This window comes from Ailuropoda melanoleuca, chromosome 4 (assembly GCF_002007445.2).
Source record: "Ailuropoda melanoleuca isolate Jingjing chromosome 4, ASM200744v2, whole genome shotgun sequence".
NCBI lineage: Eukaryota > Metazoa > Chordata > Mammalia > Carnivora > Ursidae > Ailuropoda > Ailuropoda melanoleuca.
The window spans coordinates 93,506,403-93,524,053 of NC_048221.1; the positions used below are offsets into that span (position 1 = coordinate 93,506,403).

The 17,651-nt window shown below is 49.0% G+C and overlaps 2 protein-coding genes across 5 annotated transcripts in view; both read right to left on the reverse strand.

The window, feature by feature from the left end:
* Window positions 1–127: 127 nt before the first annotated feature.
* Window positions 128–14,314, reverse strand: CLEC4F (C-type lectin domain family 4 member F). 4 transcript variants are annotated; one of them, XM_019794861.2, is made up of 7 exons: window positions 14,118–14,302; window positions 13,126–13,242; window positions 12,708–12,818; window positions 9,988–11,106; window positions 2,414–2,565; window positions 1,420–1,538; window positions 128–557 (listed from the first exon to the last, which is right to left on the reverse strand). In XM_019794861.2, exons 1-7 carry the CDS (start codon window positions 14,176–14,178, stop codon window positions 407–409), a joined length of 1,830 nt encoding a protein of 609 aa, XP_019650420.2. In that variant the 5' UTR covers window positions 14,179–14,302; the 3' UTR covers window positions 128–406. The 4 variants fall into 4 exon arrangements, with proteins under 4 accessions (XP_019650420.2, XP_034515216.1, XP_034515217.1 ...); XM_034659325.1 differs by lacking the exon at window positions 13,126–13,242; XM_034659326.1 differs by lacking the exon at window positions 13,126–13,242 and having other exon boundaries at window positions 12,708–13,073; window positions 14,118–14,195.
* Window positions 14,315–15,038: 724 nt separating this feature from the next.
* CD207 (CD207 molecule) overlaps window positions 15,039–17,651 on the reverse strand; it is a 58,619-nt gene continuing 56,006 nt past the window's right edge. The window contains exon 11 of the mRNA XM_034659329.1: window positions 15,039–15,162. The gene's annotated coding sequence lies outside the window, so the exon portion shown is untranslated. The remainder of the gene's footprint in view (window positions 15,163–17,651) is intronic.

The window sequence follows — 17,651 nt, forward strand, 5'->3', positions numbered from 1 at the left end:
ATAGCTATAAAGCCCTTAAACAAAGATATGTTTGTTTCAGGACAGAAGGGACATTGAGGAAGGAGAACCAATTCAGGGAGAAAAGAGTGTGATGGCCATCGCAGAGACAAGCACAAAGCTTTCGTGCACTCAGTCAGTATTTATTGGGGACCTGCTATCTCACAGGCCTCTGTGGGTTGCTGAGGGGGTACAGAGGCACAGCAAGCCTTTGGCCTTGAGGAGCCCTTGATCCCACTGGGTTACTGAGATTAACATGTTTGAAGGGTTAAATGAAAGGACAGAGCAGGAAACACAAAAGGCCAAATGGAAAGCCCCAGAGAAAAAGCTGGGTTCAGAGGTTCACAGGGTGTCAGGTGGGGAGGGTCCAGAGCTGGCAGCGATGGCAACCCTTCAGATCTGGCCTGTCTCAGGCCACATGTTGGCTGATGGGCTTCTTACAGACCCAGTGATAGGGGGTGTCACAGCGCATGTCATTCCACTTCTGCTCAATATGGACACAGTCTTCCGTCTGCCCGTCCCCGTGCTGCCAGTTGTCTGGCTGATTTCTGCCCCAAAACCTGGAAACAAGAGGGCTTTATTCTGCCAGATGAAGAAAGTGTCCCTACCCCCACTATGGCATAAGGAGCTGAAGTGACATGGGTCCCTCATCTCCTGGTGGCCCTGGATGGGAACGGAGCTGGGCCCAAGGGTGCTCTAAGTGTGGCTCTGCTGAGATTGTCTTTAGTTACTGAGGATCAAGGGATAGGAAGGGTATCTGAAACTGTAAGCCCCCACCCCAGAATTCACATTCAGATACCTTCTGTTGAAGGCAGGGCCTACAAAGGGTATAGGATAGGCAAAAAACAGGGGCTCCTGGGTGGCTCAGATGGTTAAGCATCTGCCTTCGGCTCAGGTCATGATCTCCAGGTCCCAGGATCCAGCCCTGCATCGGGCTCCATGTTTAGTGAAGAGTCTGCTTCTCCCTCTCCCACTGCCACTCCACCCTCATGCATGCTCTCTCTCTCTCTCAAATGAATAAATAAAATCTTAAAAAGGATAGGTAAAAAACAAAACAAACAAAGAACAACAGCAACAGGGAAAACACAGGAAGACCCACTCATAGGCTGCCTGCCAGTCCCAGGACCTATTGTGTTCTGATGTCCCCTGTGGAGGGGTCCACGCAAGGACCAATGTGTATACACACACCCACACACATCATACACATCACACATACACACACATCACACATACATCACATACACAATCACACGTCCACTCTGTATACACACATCACACATACACATCATACACATATATCACACACACACAACATTAGCGCTGACTGGGCAGGAATACACACACAAGACAAGGACAAAGAGTCTCTAGCCAGGCCTGGCCCCAGACTGTGCCTGGGGCAGCACCACACGGTGCTGGACTCACGCTGTGCTCTGGGTCACACTGAATGGTGTCCCATCCACCCAGCGCCAGGAGCCCTCCTTGCCGCTGTCAGTGAGGCCAATCCAGTGGTAAGAGGTACTCGTGAACTTTATCAGATATGCCTGTAGAGAAAAGGCAGCGTTGTTTGACCCTGTGTGAGGAGATGGTTCTCCCAGCCATGTGGAAAAGGAGGCTGGGCTGTCCTCTCCCTGGTCCTGGGGCACGAAGCCCACTGCTCTGCAGGAGCTGGGCCCCTCCCTGCACCTTCCATGGTGTGTCCAGGATTGAGGGCAGGACTCAGGTCCCCTCAAAGAAAGCCCAACCTCTCCCATGTTGACTTGATGAGTGTGGCTTCACTGAGACAAAGACCGACCTGGCCATAGTTTATTAGAGAGATGTATTTTATTAAAAAAAAAAAAATACCACGTCCTTCGACAGACATACAAGAACAGTCTCAGGAGAACCACAAAGGATGGGCAGTTCCATAAGTTGAAATGGACCAAACCCATGATGGTCCTTTGACAATAACCCTAATAAATTCTGGTAAGGACCTTCGGCAGATGGGCCACCAGGCTCTGTATCAGCTTTCCCAAAAAGCCTGGGTCTCCTGCTTGTGGCCCTTCCACAGCCATTGGATTCACTGATGTTAAAATCAGGATTGACAACTACAGCAGAAGCTAAAGGGAAAATGAGGAGGTGGGGAGGGAAGTTATACTCCCAACACGTTAAGGGCGGTCACCCAGCACTACCTCCCCTTGCCCTTCCTCACTGCTGACAACTGAGGGCCTCGGGGTGTCTCCCTCATTCATCAAGGACATCAAGGTTTCTCTCAGTGCTTCTACCCCCAGAGCAAGATGCTCATGGGAACTCGGTCAACATTTGTTCCCTGACTGGCAGAAGAGACAGCAGCCCTCTGCCCGGCCCACTTTGGCCCGCTGCCAAAGTCCCCGATCCCACACCAAATCCATCAACACCACACCAAGCCTGCAACTCTGACCTGCTCCTCCTCAGAAGTCACTGAGGCCAGGTGGGCTCCCTGGGACACACAGAACCGCTCAGCCTCGTGCCAAGACTTCTTGACGTGAGAGAAGTAATACAAGCTCCCGCCGTAGACATTCCAGCCTTGCAGGATCAGTTGAAGAAGTTGATCTGGAGCAAAGGTTGGGGACGAGAGAGAACCAGGGGCTGGTTGCAGATGCCCAAGAGCTGCCCTTCCTGACCGCTCCTGGGACTGGTCACTGAGGGTCACGAGCCCACACAACGCTTGATGCCCAGTGCTCCAGGGGCAAGGCTGGGGAGGCTGCACCCCCAGCCTGATACCCAGTACCCCGGAAAGCAGCTCAGGACACCTGGCTCCATCCCCCCAGAGATCCTCAGATAGCTCTGCTACCCAGACAACACTTTCTTTCCAGACTCCTGCTTTCTGGCCCCACGACCCTCTTTTGCCAGTCGCTGCTACCACCGGACAGTCTGCTGCACTGCAGTTTCCGCCATCTCCCTAAGAGCCTTTGCAGCCATCCCACAGCGCCCCTCACTTCCTTCACTTCATCTCCTTCCACGTCAGCTGCCCACACCCGGGACCATCCTCGGGACCTGCTCTACCTGACCTCCCCAGTTCAAGCTCTAAAAGCTCATCCCATGAGCACAAGCCGCTTGTGCTCTCAGCTCTCTCCTCCCTCCCCACTACCACACCCTGCTTTTTAACATCATCTGCACCACAGCTGCTTGAAATGGTGCCACAACAGACTCATTCATTCATTGAATGTTCGATATACACGGTTCAATGGTTTTTAACTGCTGTGAACCAGGGACTATTATATAAAGATCAGGAAGACATGATTCATGCCCTCAAGGAACTTACAGTCTAGCTAACAAGACAGAGGTGTAAAAAGGGCGTTGAAGATGCATTTATGGAAGACCATGCACCTGTTAGAGCTGTAAAAGAGGGTATGGCCTATGTCACCTGGGCTGCACGTGGCATTCAGGAAGGACACCCCAGGTGAGATGTCACTTGAGCTGAGTCTTCAAAGACTGAGGAAGAGTTTGCCGGGTGGTCAGTGCTGAGGAGAGCATCCCAGGTGGAGGGAAAAGTAGACACAAAAAGTGTAAAGGTGTGAAACAGCATGGCATGGCCTGACCTATTCAAGTGCTGGGAATAGCCTGTGCCTACGGGAGGGGAGATGGATTTGGACAGCTTCACCAGCACGATATTGACCATCTCGTGTGAAGGAGTTTGGGGTTTTTTTCCCCTGTGAGCACTGGGAAGCCCTGAAGGGTTTTAAGAAGGATGGTAGTGTGCTCAGATTTGCACTGTGCTAATATCAACCTGGCGACAGCGTGGAGACTGAACAAGAAGGCAAATCCTAACCAGGCCAGAGACACCAATTAGAACATAATTACAAATATCTCGGTAATGATGATGAGTGTGTAAACCAGCGGTTTTCAAAATGTGGTCCTGGACCAGTAGCAGCAGCAGCATCACCCGGGAATTAAATAGAAACTCAAATTTTCAAACCCACCCCAGACTGAATCTGAAATTGCTTAACAGCTGGTGCTTCAACAAACCCTCCAGGTGATCCTGATGCATTCCAAGCCAAAGAACCAGTAGTCTAAACGAGGATTGGCAAACTGCAACCTGCAAGCAGCCTCTTTTTATAAATACAGTTTTATTGGAACACAGCCACACTCTTTAGTTTATATCCATCTTTGGCTGCTTTATTGTTACAGCGGCAGAAATGCTGCAACAGGGGGGCCTGGGTAGCGCAGTCGTTAAGCGTCTGCCTTCGGCTCAGGGCGTGATCCCGGCATTGCGGGATCGAGTCCCACATCGGGCTCCTCCGCTGGGAGCCTGCTTCTTCCTCTCCCACTCCCCTGCTGTGTTCCCTCTCTCGCTGGCTGTCTCTCTGTCACATAAATAAAAAAAAAAATGCTGCAACAGAGGCTGTTCAGCCAGAAGCCCAAAATACCTACTATTTGTCCCTTCAAGAAAAAGTTAAGCTAATGGTTCTCAGTCCTCACTGCCCATTAGAATTACCTAGGGAGCTTTTTAAAAAAATTCTAATGCCCATACTGCATCCCAGACCCTCCTCCTCCCAAAAAGTCAGAGTTCTGGAGGTGGGTCCCAGTCATCAGTATATGTAAATCCCCTTGGGTGAGCCCAATGTGGCCCACAGTAGAGACACGCGGGTCTCTGCTAAAGCAGCAGGTGGACATAGGAGGGCATTAGGAAGACAGCAGGAGTTACTGGAGAGGCATTAAGAAGGGCAGACGTCCCGGCTTCTAACAAACCTAGAGTCTCTTTTGTTTTTAAAGATTTTATTTATGTATTTTGAGAGAGAGAGCAGGAGCAGAGGGGAGGAGAGAGGGAGAGGGATAAGAAGACTCTCTGCTACCAGAAAAGACCCCGAATCACCAAGGAAATGTTGAAAAAGAAAAGCAAAGCTGGGGGCATCATGCTGCCTGATTTCAAGCTATACTACAAAGCTGTGATCACCAAGACAGCATGGTACTGGCACAAAAACAGACACATAGACCAATGGAACATAATAGAAAACCCAGAAATGGACTCTCGGCTCTTTGGGCAACTAATCTTTGACAAAGCAGGAAAAAACATCCAGTGGAAAAAAGACAGTCTCTTCAATAACACAAAAATAAACTCCAAATGGATGAAAGACCTCGATGTGAGACAGGAATCCATCCTCACACCATACACAAAAATAAACTCCAAATGGATGAAAGACCTCGATGTGAGACAGGAATCCATCAAAATCATAGAGAACATAGGCTGCAACCTCTTCGACATCAGCCACAGCAACTTCTTTCATGACACATCTCCAAAGGCAAGGGAAACAAAAGAAAAAATGAACTTCTGGGACATCATCAAGATAAAAAGTTGCTGCACAGCAAAGGAAACAGTCATCAAAACAAAGAGGAAATCCACAGAATGGGAGAAGATATTTGCAAATGAAACTACAGCTAAAAGGCTGGTATCCAATATCTACAAAGAACTTCTCAAACTCAATACACGAGAAACAATCAAATCAAAAAACGGGCAGAAGATATGAACACTTTTCCAATGAAGACATACAAATAGCTAACAGACACATGAAAAAATGTTCAAAATCATTAGCCATCAGAGAAATTCAAATCAAAACCACATTGAGATACCACCTTATGCCAGTAAGAATGGCAAAAATGGACAAGGCAAGAAACAACAAATGTTGGAGAGGATGTGGAGAAAGGGGATCCCTCTTACATTGTTGGAGGGAATGCAAGTTGGTACAGCCACTTTGGAAAACAGTGTGGAGGTTCCTCAAAAAGTTAAAAATAGAGCTACCCTATGACCCAGAAATTGCACTACTGGGTATTTACCCCAAAGATATGGACGTAGTGAAGAGAAGGGCCATATGCACCCCAATGTTCATAGCAGCATTGTCCACAATAGCTAAATTGTGGAAGGAGCCAAGATGCCCTTCAACAGACGAAAGGATAAAGAAGATGTGGTGCATATATACACTAGAATATTACTCAGCCATCAGAAAGAACTATTACCCCACATTTGCAGCAACAGGGACGGGACTGGAGGAGATTATGCTAAGTGAAATAAGTCAAGCAGAGAAAGACAATTATCATATGGTTTCACTCATTTATGGAACATAAGAAATAGGAAGATTGGTAGGAGAGGGAAGGGAAGAATGAAGGGGGGTAAACAGAAGGGGGAATGAACCATGAGAGATTATGGACTCTGGGAAACAAAGTGAGGGCTTCATAGGGGAGGGGGGTGGGAGATTGGGATAGGTCGATGATGGGTATTAAGGAGGGCACGTATTGCATGGTGCACTGGGTGTTACACACAATGAATCATGGAACATTACATCAAAAACTAATGATGTACTGTGTGGTGACTAACATAACATAATAAAAAATTTAAAGAAAAAAAAGAAGACTCCCCGCTGAGCTGGGAGCCCAATGCGGGACCCTGAGACCATGACCTGAGACAAAGGCAGACGCTTAACCGACTGAGCCACCCAGGTACCCAAGACTGGGAGTCTCTTCAGCAGCTGCTCAAACCGCCCCCTCTCTCACCCTTAGCAAGTGACCTCCTACTCTACCTAGGAAGAGACACCACTAAAGCTCAGCTCCCTCAGTTTCATATTCCCACATCTGCAAACCTGAGTGAACACCTACTGCCACACCGCCCCCTCCCAGCCTCAGAGGTTCAAGTACTTATTGTCCCAACCCTTCAAGGTCAATCCCTCAGAGGCTCATTCCATTTGTCTCTCTATCTCTCTCTCCTTCTCCTCCCACCTCCCTCTTCACTGGTTCCCTTCTCCCACTCTCAGATCAAGCCTATCCTCTTAATCTAAAAAAACCCTCTCAAGGAAGTTCACCAAAATACTAGCCGTGGGCTCATACAGAAAATGTAAAAGGTACATCAAAAACTAAGGATACTGTATGGTGACTAACATAACATAATAAAAAAATTCTTATAAAAAAAAAGAAAGCAAAAAGATAAATAGAAAGCAAACCAAATGGAAAAAAAAAAAAAGAAAATGTAGAGGGGCACCTGGGTGGCTCAGTCAGTTAAGTGTCCTACTCTTGGTTTTGGTTTAGGTCACAATCTCAGCATCATGAGATGGGGCCCCACATCAGGGTCTGTGCTCAGTGCAGTCTGATTGGGATTCTCTCTCCCTGTCCCTCTGCCCCTCCCCCTGCTTGTGCTCTCTTTCTCTCCCTCCCTCTCTCAAATAAATAAATAAATCTTTTTAAAAATGTAGAAATGTTCATGGAAATACAAGTGGTTATTTTCTCATCATTTTCTTTTTCAATATCTGCATTGTCTATAATCCATACGGAGGTTTTACAATGTAAACATCGATGATACGTGTTTTTACTTTTATTTTTTTTTATTTATTTATTTTTTGTGTGTGTGTGTTTCCAGAGGCCATGGCAGAGACTCTGGTATCTTTTTTTTTTTATTATATTATGTTAATCACCATACAGTACATCCCCAGATTCCGATGTAAAGTTTGATGCTTCATCAGTTGCGTATAACACCCAGTGCACCATGCAATACGTGCCCTCCTTACTACCCATCACCAGTCTATCCCATTCCCCCACCCCCTCCCCTCTGAAGTCTTCAGTTTGTTTCTCAGAGTCCATAGTCTCTCATGTTTCATTCCCCCTTCTGATTACCCCCCTTTTCTTTATCCCTTTCTTCCCCTACCAATCATCCTAGATCTTATGTTCCATAGATGAGAGAAATCATATGATAATTGTCTTTCTCTGCTTGACTTATTTCACTTAGCATTATCTCCTCCAGTGCCGTCCATGTTGCAGCAAATGTTGAGAATTCGTTCTTTCTGATAGCTGAGTAATATTCCATTGTATATATGGACCACAGCTTCTTAATCCAGTCATCTGTTGAAGGGCATCTCGGCTCCTTCCATGATTTGGCTATTGTGGACAATGCAGCTATGAACATTGGGGTGCATATGGCCCTTCTCTTTACTACGTCTGTATCTTTGGGGTAAACACCCAGTAGTGCAATGGCTGGGTCATAGGGTAGTTCAATTTTTAACTTTTTAAGGGACCTCCACTGTTTTCCATAGTGGCTGTACCAACTTGCATTCCCACCAACAATGTAGGAAGGATCCCCTTTCTCCACATCCTCTCCAACAATTGTTGCTTCTTGCCTTGTCTATCTTTGCCATTCTAACTGGGATGATACGTGTTTTTAATCCCTCCTCTGCCATGCCATCCCCCCACCTCAGCCTCATCGCTCTCCTTCATTCCTCAGCCAAGGTTCTTGAAGGGCTCATGCGCTTGATCTGTCATCCACGCCCTGCTGAGAGTGGTCTGGCCTCCAGGCCACACACTAACTCTCCACTGGAACTTCATTCCCAATGACTTATTGATTGCCCAGAGTCAGTGGGTGCTTATTGGTTATTTTATGTGACCTCTCAGGCAGTCACCAGAACTAGCCACTTCCTTCTTGAAATTCCCCCTTCCTTGACTTCCCCAACTGCCCATCTCCTGGTTCCCCTTCTGCCTCTAAGACTGCCTTCTCTAGTAGTCTTCTTCAAAAACACCTCTTTCCATTCTTGCCTCCTGAAGGTTGACTTCTTTTTTCTGCCCTCAGCTTTCTTCCCACTAAAGCATTTTATCTCATGCAAGCACCCCCCCGACTCCCACTGCCACAACCAGAACCAATGTACAGAGGGCTCCCACAGTTGTGTCTGTAGCCAGGGCCTGTCCCCTACACTCCAGATGGCCTGCAGACGACAGCCACTTGAATACCCCCAAAGCATCTCAGGCTTAGCATGTCTCAGTCTCGCTGCTCTTCTCCATTCTTCTATTTCCTCTCAGTATGGAGACCCATCTGGTCAGCCTTCTTGAAGCCCTCCAATAGACCCTCATCTCCTGAAGGATAAAACCCAAACTCAGACACCTTCCACATCCATCTGGTGTCTCTCCAGGTCTGCCTGGCTTCCTAGCATAGTGACTTTCAAAGTGTAATCATCAACCCATTTGTGGGAAGTATCAAGGTGTTATTTTTTAAGAAGAGATTATAAAATATCATAGTGCATCAATGTGATGAAACTTTCGCTTTTGAAACGTGTGTGTGTGTGTGTGTGTGACACATAATTATACTGGGTCACAATATAAAATGAATTTCAGGCTTACATTCAAAACAGCTCGAAAGCCACTGGTCTGGCCCCTGCCTGCTATCCTCTCAGCCTACAACTCATCACCTGCCCTCTTGGCCATAGTCCAGTCAGATAGAACAGTCTAAGGTTTCCTGAACCTCGTGGTTTCACATCTTCATGCCTGTGAACCTGCCATACTCTTACCCTACTTGTTTGGCAAATGCCTACTAGTCCTTCAGGACTCAGTTCAAGGGCCATCTTCTCCACAAAGCATGTTTTGATCCTTTCTCCTCCAAAAAGTTTCTCTTCCACTCAGAAGATCCCTTTTCTATACCAGAGGACATCGACCTTGGAAGGTCCCTTCTCTCCCTTCTTTTTGCTCCTCTCCACCCCAGTTCCTAGACCTCTCACATAACACCTCTTACACCTCTCAGCATGCCTTCCACACATCATTCATTTCTCAAGTGTTGTTTTGTCACTCTGGCCAGATTGCAACCCACTTGAGAGCAGGGACAGCGGCCTTATGCCACCTCCACCACTGCCTAGGCACATCGAGCCTATTTGGGTGGCTTCACCCCTTCTCCAGCTCCCACCCTCCTTCCCAGGGGGATGCATGTTGAAGTAAGCAAAAGGCAGGGGCGCCTGGGTGGCTCAGTCGGTTAAGCGTCTGCCTTCGATTCAGGTCATGATTCCAGGGGCCTGGGATCGGGCCCCACATCGGGCTCCCTGCTCTGCAGGGAGTCTGCTTCCCCCTCTGCCTGCTGCTCCCCCTGCTTGTGCTCTGTCTCTCTCTGACAAATAAATAAATAAATGAAACCTTTAAAAAAATGTTTTGAAGTAAGCAAAAGGCTGAAGGGACAGAAGACTCTACCCAACCAAGAGAGACTGTACCCCCCAGGCCAAGCTCTCCCATCCCACTTACTTTGGGTCCTCTGTAGCTGCTCCTGGGAACCAAGGGCCACACAGACTGTCTCCAGGCGACTCTGCTCCTCCTGGATTTTTGTAGTTAGTGTTTTGGTGTTCTCTAAATCCGCTTTTAACTGCCGGATCTCAGCACTGGCCTTCTGCTGATTGCTCTCTAGCACCTGGAGCTTGGAACCTAAGGCTGAAGCAGCCTTCATTCCTTGTTTTAGGGTCTGTATTGCTCTGCTGGCATTTTTCAAATAACCACTTAATACCCGAATCTTGGAATCTAAGGCACTGGCATTTTCAAGCTCTGTTTTTAATAACTGGATCTGAGCATCCATCTGCTCTAGACGGTTGCTTGTTACTTGGGCCTGGGCAGTGACAGTTTCCAAATCTGTTTTTAACAAGTGAATCTCATCACCAGCCCTTTTGAAATGACCTCTTAATAACTGGATCTCAGAGCTGGTGTTGTCTAAACTGCCTCTTAGAAAAGTCTGGGTCTGGGAGTTTAAAGCATTGGCATTTTGCAGGCTTCCCTTGACCCTCTGGATCTCAGCATTGGCTCCTTCCAAATTGCTTCTTAAAACCTGATTCTGGGTCTTTAAATCATTGACACCAATCAGTTGGCCTCTCAAAACCTGGATCTGAGCATTAGCATTCTTTAGACTACTATTTGCCCACTGGGCCTGGGCATTAGCCATTTTCAGCCCTGCCTTCAATATCGCAATTTCAGCGTTGGCATTTTCTAAGCCTCCACTCAGCATGTGGAGACCGAAGCTGGCATTTTCTAAACTGCTTTTTAAGAAACTGTGGGTCTGGGAATTTAAAGCATTTGCCTTTTCCAGATCTCCTTTTAGCTTCTGGATATCCGCACCGGCCCCCTCCATGGAGCTCCTCAACATCTGAGTCTGGAAACTTAAGGTATTGGCCTCCTTTAGAACGTCTTTTACCATCTGGATGTCAACACTGGCATTTTCCAGATGACCACTGAGCACCTGGATCTGAGAACTGACATTGTCCACTCTGCAAGTCAACATTTGGATCTCCATGCTCCAGGTGCTGGAATTCTCCACATGGCTTTTAAACATCTGGATAGTCTCTTGCAACCCTGCCACCCCACCAAAATGGTGGGGACCTGGAGGGAGGAAATCGAGAAGGCAGCCACAGAGGCCCATTACATAGGGAAGCATTCATTATATGGGACAACCATAGCGTTCTTACATTTTCTAGGGGAAACGTTCAAGGCACAACCCTGAGTGCTCCTCAAGCAGCCTCCTCCACACTGCAGCCACCCAGACCCCGGGGGCTGGGCCACCTGAGACTGCGGGCCAAAAAATAAAATAAAGGTGTACTTAGCTGTCCGCCATGAACTGAGGGACAGAAGGATTGAAATACTTGCCTGCTATAAACCAGCTACCACTAAGAGCCATGCTGGTCAGGCTTGGATTATTTTGCCATTGTAATTGAACTTGAAGGTAACTGATTATATTATGGAGAGCCGATGAAGTTTAACTCCACTGACATCGTCCACTCAGTTCAGGGAACTCGTAGCCCCTTTCACCTGCATGACTGTTCCCACCAAACCCACCTGCAGCTGCCTCTGGTCCTACAGCACCCTTTGCTCACCTCACAAGCTAAGACCTTATCTCAGACATTCATGGTCTGAGACCCTTGATGCCAGCCTTCTCTCAGGAACAGGGAGAAGAACCCAAGTCAGCAGGGACCCTTTCTGGAAGATTCCTGCCCTATTCCTCATGCCCTACCTAGGTAAATGTATGAAGTCTCAGCCACTATGCTGAGGTAAGGCCAGGTGGGGCCAGGGGGCTTTTGAAGGTATGAGAAGTCCAGTCAAATATTCTGCCTTGTAAAGACAGACAAATACATCAATGGAACAGAAGAAAGAATCCAGAAATAGACCCACATATATATGGACGATTGATTTTCAACCAAGACACAAAAGTAATTCATGATAACCTTTTCAACAAATGGTGCTGTAACAATTGTATATCCATATGTGAAATAAAAATTAACTTCATACTTCACACCATTATATAAAGCTTAACTCAGAGTTAATCATAGACCTAAATGTAAAGCCAAAAAATGCAAAATTTCCAGGAGGAAACACAGGTAAATGTCTTTGTGACCTTGGAATAGGTTTCCAGTATGAAACCAATAGTACAATCCATAAAAGAAAAAAATGACAACTTAGATTTTATTAAGATTAAACTCTTGTTAGAAGAATGAAAAGACAAACCATTAACTGACAGAAAATATTTGCAAATTACCTGCTGATAAAGGAGCAAAAATAGTACATACTATAGGGTCCTTTTGACATAAAACTCTGGAAAAACCCAACTAATCTATATTACTGCAGGTAGATAGGTGGTTGCCTGGGGACGAAGAGAGGAGGGAAGAGGGAAGGATGACGAAGGGCACAAGTAAACCTTGGGGGGAGGATGATGAATATACTCGTTATCTTCATTGTTGTGATGGTTTCACGGGCATACGCATAAGTCAAAACTCATCAGAGTGTACGTACGCTTTAAATATTGTGCCTTATTATGTGTCAGTTACACCTCAATAAAGCTGTTTTTTAAAAAGATTGTATCTTCTTGTGAGAAAATTGGAACCCATTCAAGGGCATAGGAGGCATCAGAGGAGAGGTTCCTCCTAGGGTCTGGGCATCTGAATGCCCCAGCTCCCCCCCTCCACTCCTACCGCCCTGTGGCTACTCACTGTGGAGTTCCACAGGTAACTGTCCGGTTGTGTTGTCGTCTCTGGGAATCGTGGCTGAAAATTCTTGGAAGGAGGCATATGGCTCCAGTGGAGGTCTTGGCTTCTGTAGAACTGAGACACCCATTCCTGGGTCAGCACACTCTCTCGGCACTAAGGCTGGGAGAACAGGCTGCCCCACCCTCGGTCAGGGTTCCAGAAGGACGGAGATGGCACCCTCGGACTTTCCTCCATGGGCCTCAGCTCTTGGGAGACTCCCCTTGGATGGGGACCTTGGTTGAGTCTCAGGTAAGATCTGGTTCAGGCCTGGGGCCAGAGGTAGATTGACTCTTCTGGGAGCAGAGGGTGGGCAACTCGTCCCTGTGGGAACTTTATGCAGGAAGACAGAGAGAGTCAGGTTCAGGTTCACCTAGGAGCTTACCCACAACAAAGAGAGCCACCAGAGAGGAGACAAGAGTCACAGCCATGACTGCCACGGTAGTCTGAACAAGCCTTGGTCTCCTGGGGGCTGCAGGAGCCCCTGCCGCAGAGTCCAGCCCTGCAAGGGAGAAGCTAGTGTACAGGAGGACAGCATGCTGTGCGGGCTGGACAGGGTCAGCCCTCGGACTCAGTCTCCTGGACTGTCTGACAGGGATGAAAACACTGGCCATGCTTATCATGGAGATGGGAAATAAAGCACCTGGAAGAGTTCACCAGAGCTAATTGGGAGTGTGGTAGCAACACAAAGGCAAAGAGAAGACCAGAGAACCTGGAGGAGGTGCACAGGACAAAGACCCCAGCACAGAGGAGGGCAACAAACAGATAGTTCGCATGGAAGAAGAAAGGAGGGAGATGGGAAGGGACAGAGCAGGAACCTGACCTCTGAGTCCGAGGGCCAGGCTTGCTCATGAACCCTGACCACGGCAGGACTCACAGCCCTTTGGGACTGTTGCCTCTCCCACAAACTGACATAGGTCAGTGCTGGAGTCTGCCTCTGTTGGGGTCAAAAATCCCTGCATGGGTGTCCTACAAAGAGCTATGCCTATTGAGTCTGGGGGCGTGGTTAGGGATAAACAGTGTACAGGGAAATCCATTCTAAGGTGGAGAAACACCAGCCTGGTGCCCCTGAGGCCTTGTGGGGCCAACCCAATGTGCAGAGATGGGATTCAAAACCAGGTGCCTCTGAATTCAAAGTTCACCAGGTTGCCATCTCCAAGGGAAAGGGTTTGGGGAAGTTTCATGCAGAGACTGGGGTGTGCACCAGGCTCTCTGTCCTCACCTCACTCACCTTCAGCCCTTGCCTATTTATTCTGAAGGCTGAGACAGGGAGGAGAGAGCTCTGGCCTGCCAGGGAGGGGCTGACAAAAATGGCAAGGCTGGGGGACAAGCAAGCCAGTTGCTCAGGAGGATGGACTGATGCCTTGGTTTTCTCACCTCGGGGGCGCAGGAAGACCATCTGGTTGTCCGTGCAGAAGTGGACCCTGTCACAATTCATCTCTTCCTTTACCCTCCACCGCCGCTCCCTGCCGCGGGCCCCTCACTGGCTACGCAGCTTGCCAGTAGCAGTGGGAAGTAAAGCTGAGATACTCTGGACTTATGTGCCCCTGAGTAGGAACTCCCTCCCCTGCTGATTCTGCAGAAGTCCCAGCAGGGTCCTGTCTTTCCAGACTCCCAGGCGCCAGTCTGCCCTGGCCTCTCCCTCTCCTTGCTAGCATCAGTGCTGGCCCTCCCCTCAAGCCCCTCACCCCAACCTCCACTCTTCAGCAGAGTCCCCAAAGCTAGCCTCTGCACCCAAGTCACAAATCCATTTTCATGGCCACTCAGGAGGGGATGCGGGGGTCCTTCTCAGCTTTGCAGAAAAACTTCCTTGTGACCTGTGGCTGACTCTTAATCCTAGCACCAGACCCTCTCAAGTAACAGGAGGTCAGGTAAGGGAGGGAGCTGGTCAGTGCAGGAGGTATCTGCAAGTCAAAGGAAGGGCTGAGGTGACTCTTGCCCACTTAGGACCTCACAACTAACAGGGGTGGGAAGGGTCTGTGGCAGAATAAAAAGTGTATTTGATCTTTGTGCCAGTTCCTTGGAATTTCCTAAGTGATGGGACTATCTCTTATTATTCACAAAGAGCCCCTTTTCAGCATACCTGAGTTTATGCTAATGAGGTGACTCAGGGTAGCCCCCTAGATAGTTTCAGGATGGGAGCCAATCCCAGAAAAACCAAACTCCCACCTGTCCAACTCCACCCCCACCCCCACCCCAGACTTCCAGGTAGGAGAGGGGGCCTGGAGATGGGATTACAAAAGATTTGAGGAGTTTTCAAGGAGTTTCCTGGTTGGTGAATATATCCACTTGCCTGGAGAGTGTCACATCCCAGCTGCCCAGGAACAGGGGCTCCTCTGCTCTGGACTCTTCCAGACCTCGGCCTACGTACCTCTTCCTCTGGCTGTTCATTCGGCTGTTCATTTGTATCCTTTATCGTAAACTGTAATAGTAAGCATAGTGTTTTCCTGGGATCTATGGGCCATTCTAGTGAATTTTCAAAGCTGAGGGCCATCACGGGAGCCCCCCCAACTCGCAGTTGGCTGTGCAGAAGTGTGGGCTGCCTGGAGACCCCACTTGCCAGTGGCATCCGAAGTGGGGGCAACCTTGTGGGATTGCAGCCCTTCACCTGCGGGGTCTGGGCTAACTCCAAAAGTCACTGCGAGAATGGACTTGAAGTATAGAATACCCAGTTGGTGTCAGAGAATTGGCTGGTGTCAGAAACAGCAGACAGGACCCGACTTGCTCCAATTTCGCACCTCTGGCTAATTGCATCATTGCTCCCTTGAGGTGATAGGGTTTGAGACTAACTAAAAAGAAACTGATGGCTACGCCAATGGGCTGCTTTGCATTGAGCCCCTGTAACTTCCCTGCTTCAGGGGGTTCCTGCTGCTTGTGGGCCTGGACTTAGAAGACAGGGAAGTGAGGCGTCCTGGTGGAGCCACGCCAGCCCAAAGTCCCCAGCCCTCAAGGGGGTAAACAGATGAGCAGAACAATGCTCCCTAAGTCAGTTCAAAGGTTAATGGCGGATTCTCGTTCCTTGGTTCCCCAGCACTTCAGATGGTTATGATCTTATCAAAACGGATCACATTTTCTTTAACTCATAAAAATCTAACTACATATTTGTCCCCTTCCTGGGCCGCTGATAAGATGTCAGTTACTACCTTGTAAATGGCTTGTGCCATCCTTCTTGTGTGGTTTCTTCCTATTTTCACTCTCCTTTTCTACATCCTGTTCCCACGGCTTTTCCCAAATCCTGGAGTCAGCCTCCCACACAGGCCCTCCAAGCACTAAGAAGCCTGTAGCCCAAGTGAAATGGTGGAGAGGCTGTCCTGCAAGTGCCTTGTCCCGAGGGGGGTCGGGAGAGCAGCTTCTGCCCAAGAGGGGCTTGTGTCGTGGAGGCCACTGTCACCTCAGCCAGCAGCTAGCTGAGTGCACAGCGGATATGCAGGGTGTGGAAGGGGGTGGCTGCCTATTCCCAGTTCATGAAGCCAGTCAGTGTGTGTGTGTGTGTGTGTGTGTGTGTGTGTGTGTGTGTGTACACGCACGCGCATAGAGGGTACAGCCAGCATCCATTGGCCTGTTACCTCCTGCCCATTGCACTCTGACCTGAGAGGAAAGGACACAGGAGGAATTTGAAGGCACCCATTTCTGGAGCAGTCAACAGCTCTGCCTGAGACCCCAGGAGTGCTAGCAAAGCCCTTCACCTCTGTGTGCAAGGAGACTTGCTTGATGTACCTCCCCAGGGGCCCAGAAGAGGCCCTAGGGTGGCAGAAGAAAAGCAAGAGCGGCTTTGGTTTCCGTTTCCCCACACTCAGGAAGGGCCCCAGGTCCACTCAGGGCTGATTCTTCCTGGGGCCTGGGAAGCTGAGGGAACCTCAAAAGCAGAACTGGAAGGGTAGAGTCTGGGCCAAGGCAGGGCTAGTCCTGCAGATGTGGCAGCTTCAGCCATGACTGGCAGCATCCCCAGTCCTGCCCCCTCTTCGCTGTCCCCACTCCCCTGCCACCCGGGTTCCCAGCTCTTATTTCTTCTGTAAGGAGACTGTCTGCCAGCAGGAAACACCAGGAGGTTTCTCTGTCCTCTGGCCAGAATAAATCAAAGGGACATTTTATACATTAATATCAGAACCATTTATCTGCCGGGACCTCTAATACATTGGTTTTTCCCCACCTATTGAAGGGCACAGGGCCACACTCCTAGAGATGCAGACCCCTCGCTGCAGAAGCTTTCTCTCTCTCTCTCTCTTTTATTATTTATTTGAGAGAGAGAGTGAGTGAGAGAGAGCACAAGCCAGGGGAGGGGGAGAGGCAGAGGGAGGAGCAGACTCCCCACTGAGCAGGAAGCCCGACGACGTGGGACTCGGTCCCAGGACCCTAGGATCAGACCTGAGCTGAAAGCAGAAGCTTAACCGACTGAGCCACCCAGGCGCCTGCTGCAGAAGCTTTTCAGTCACTCATATCAACCCTTAACGACACAGGGTGGTCAGCTGTCTTCCAGGGAGCCGCGAGATCCAGCAGTTTTGATGGAAAGCAGAGACCTGCAGCCTTCGAGCTGGGGCCCTCAGCAGCTGAGAGCTGACTGTCTCCTGTCTCCTGGCCTCTCTGCCGATCTTTGTCTTGAGAATAACCCTTCCCTCCTGCTCAGTCTGTCCAGCAGCGGGGAGGCTAAGCCCATACCCAATTCCCAGTCCCAGGAATGAGCTTATGGCTCAACATAACCCATCTCCCTGATCTCCATTATTGCTTTAGGGATGGGCATGTCACCCCACGCTGGATTTCTGTTGGAACTGTTGGAAAGGGGACTTTGTTCCTCTGAAGCTACATAATCAAGAGCTTGTAGGCAAGGAGATACCCAGGTCGCTACTGGGGAGACTCTGCCTGGCCCTGATGCTAAGCTGATGCAGCCAGAGGGTGGGGTGGAGAGAGGCAGCT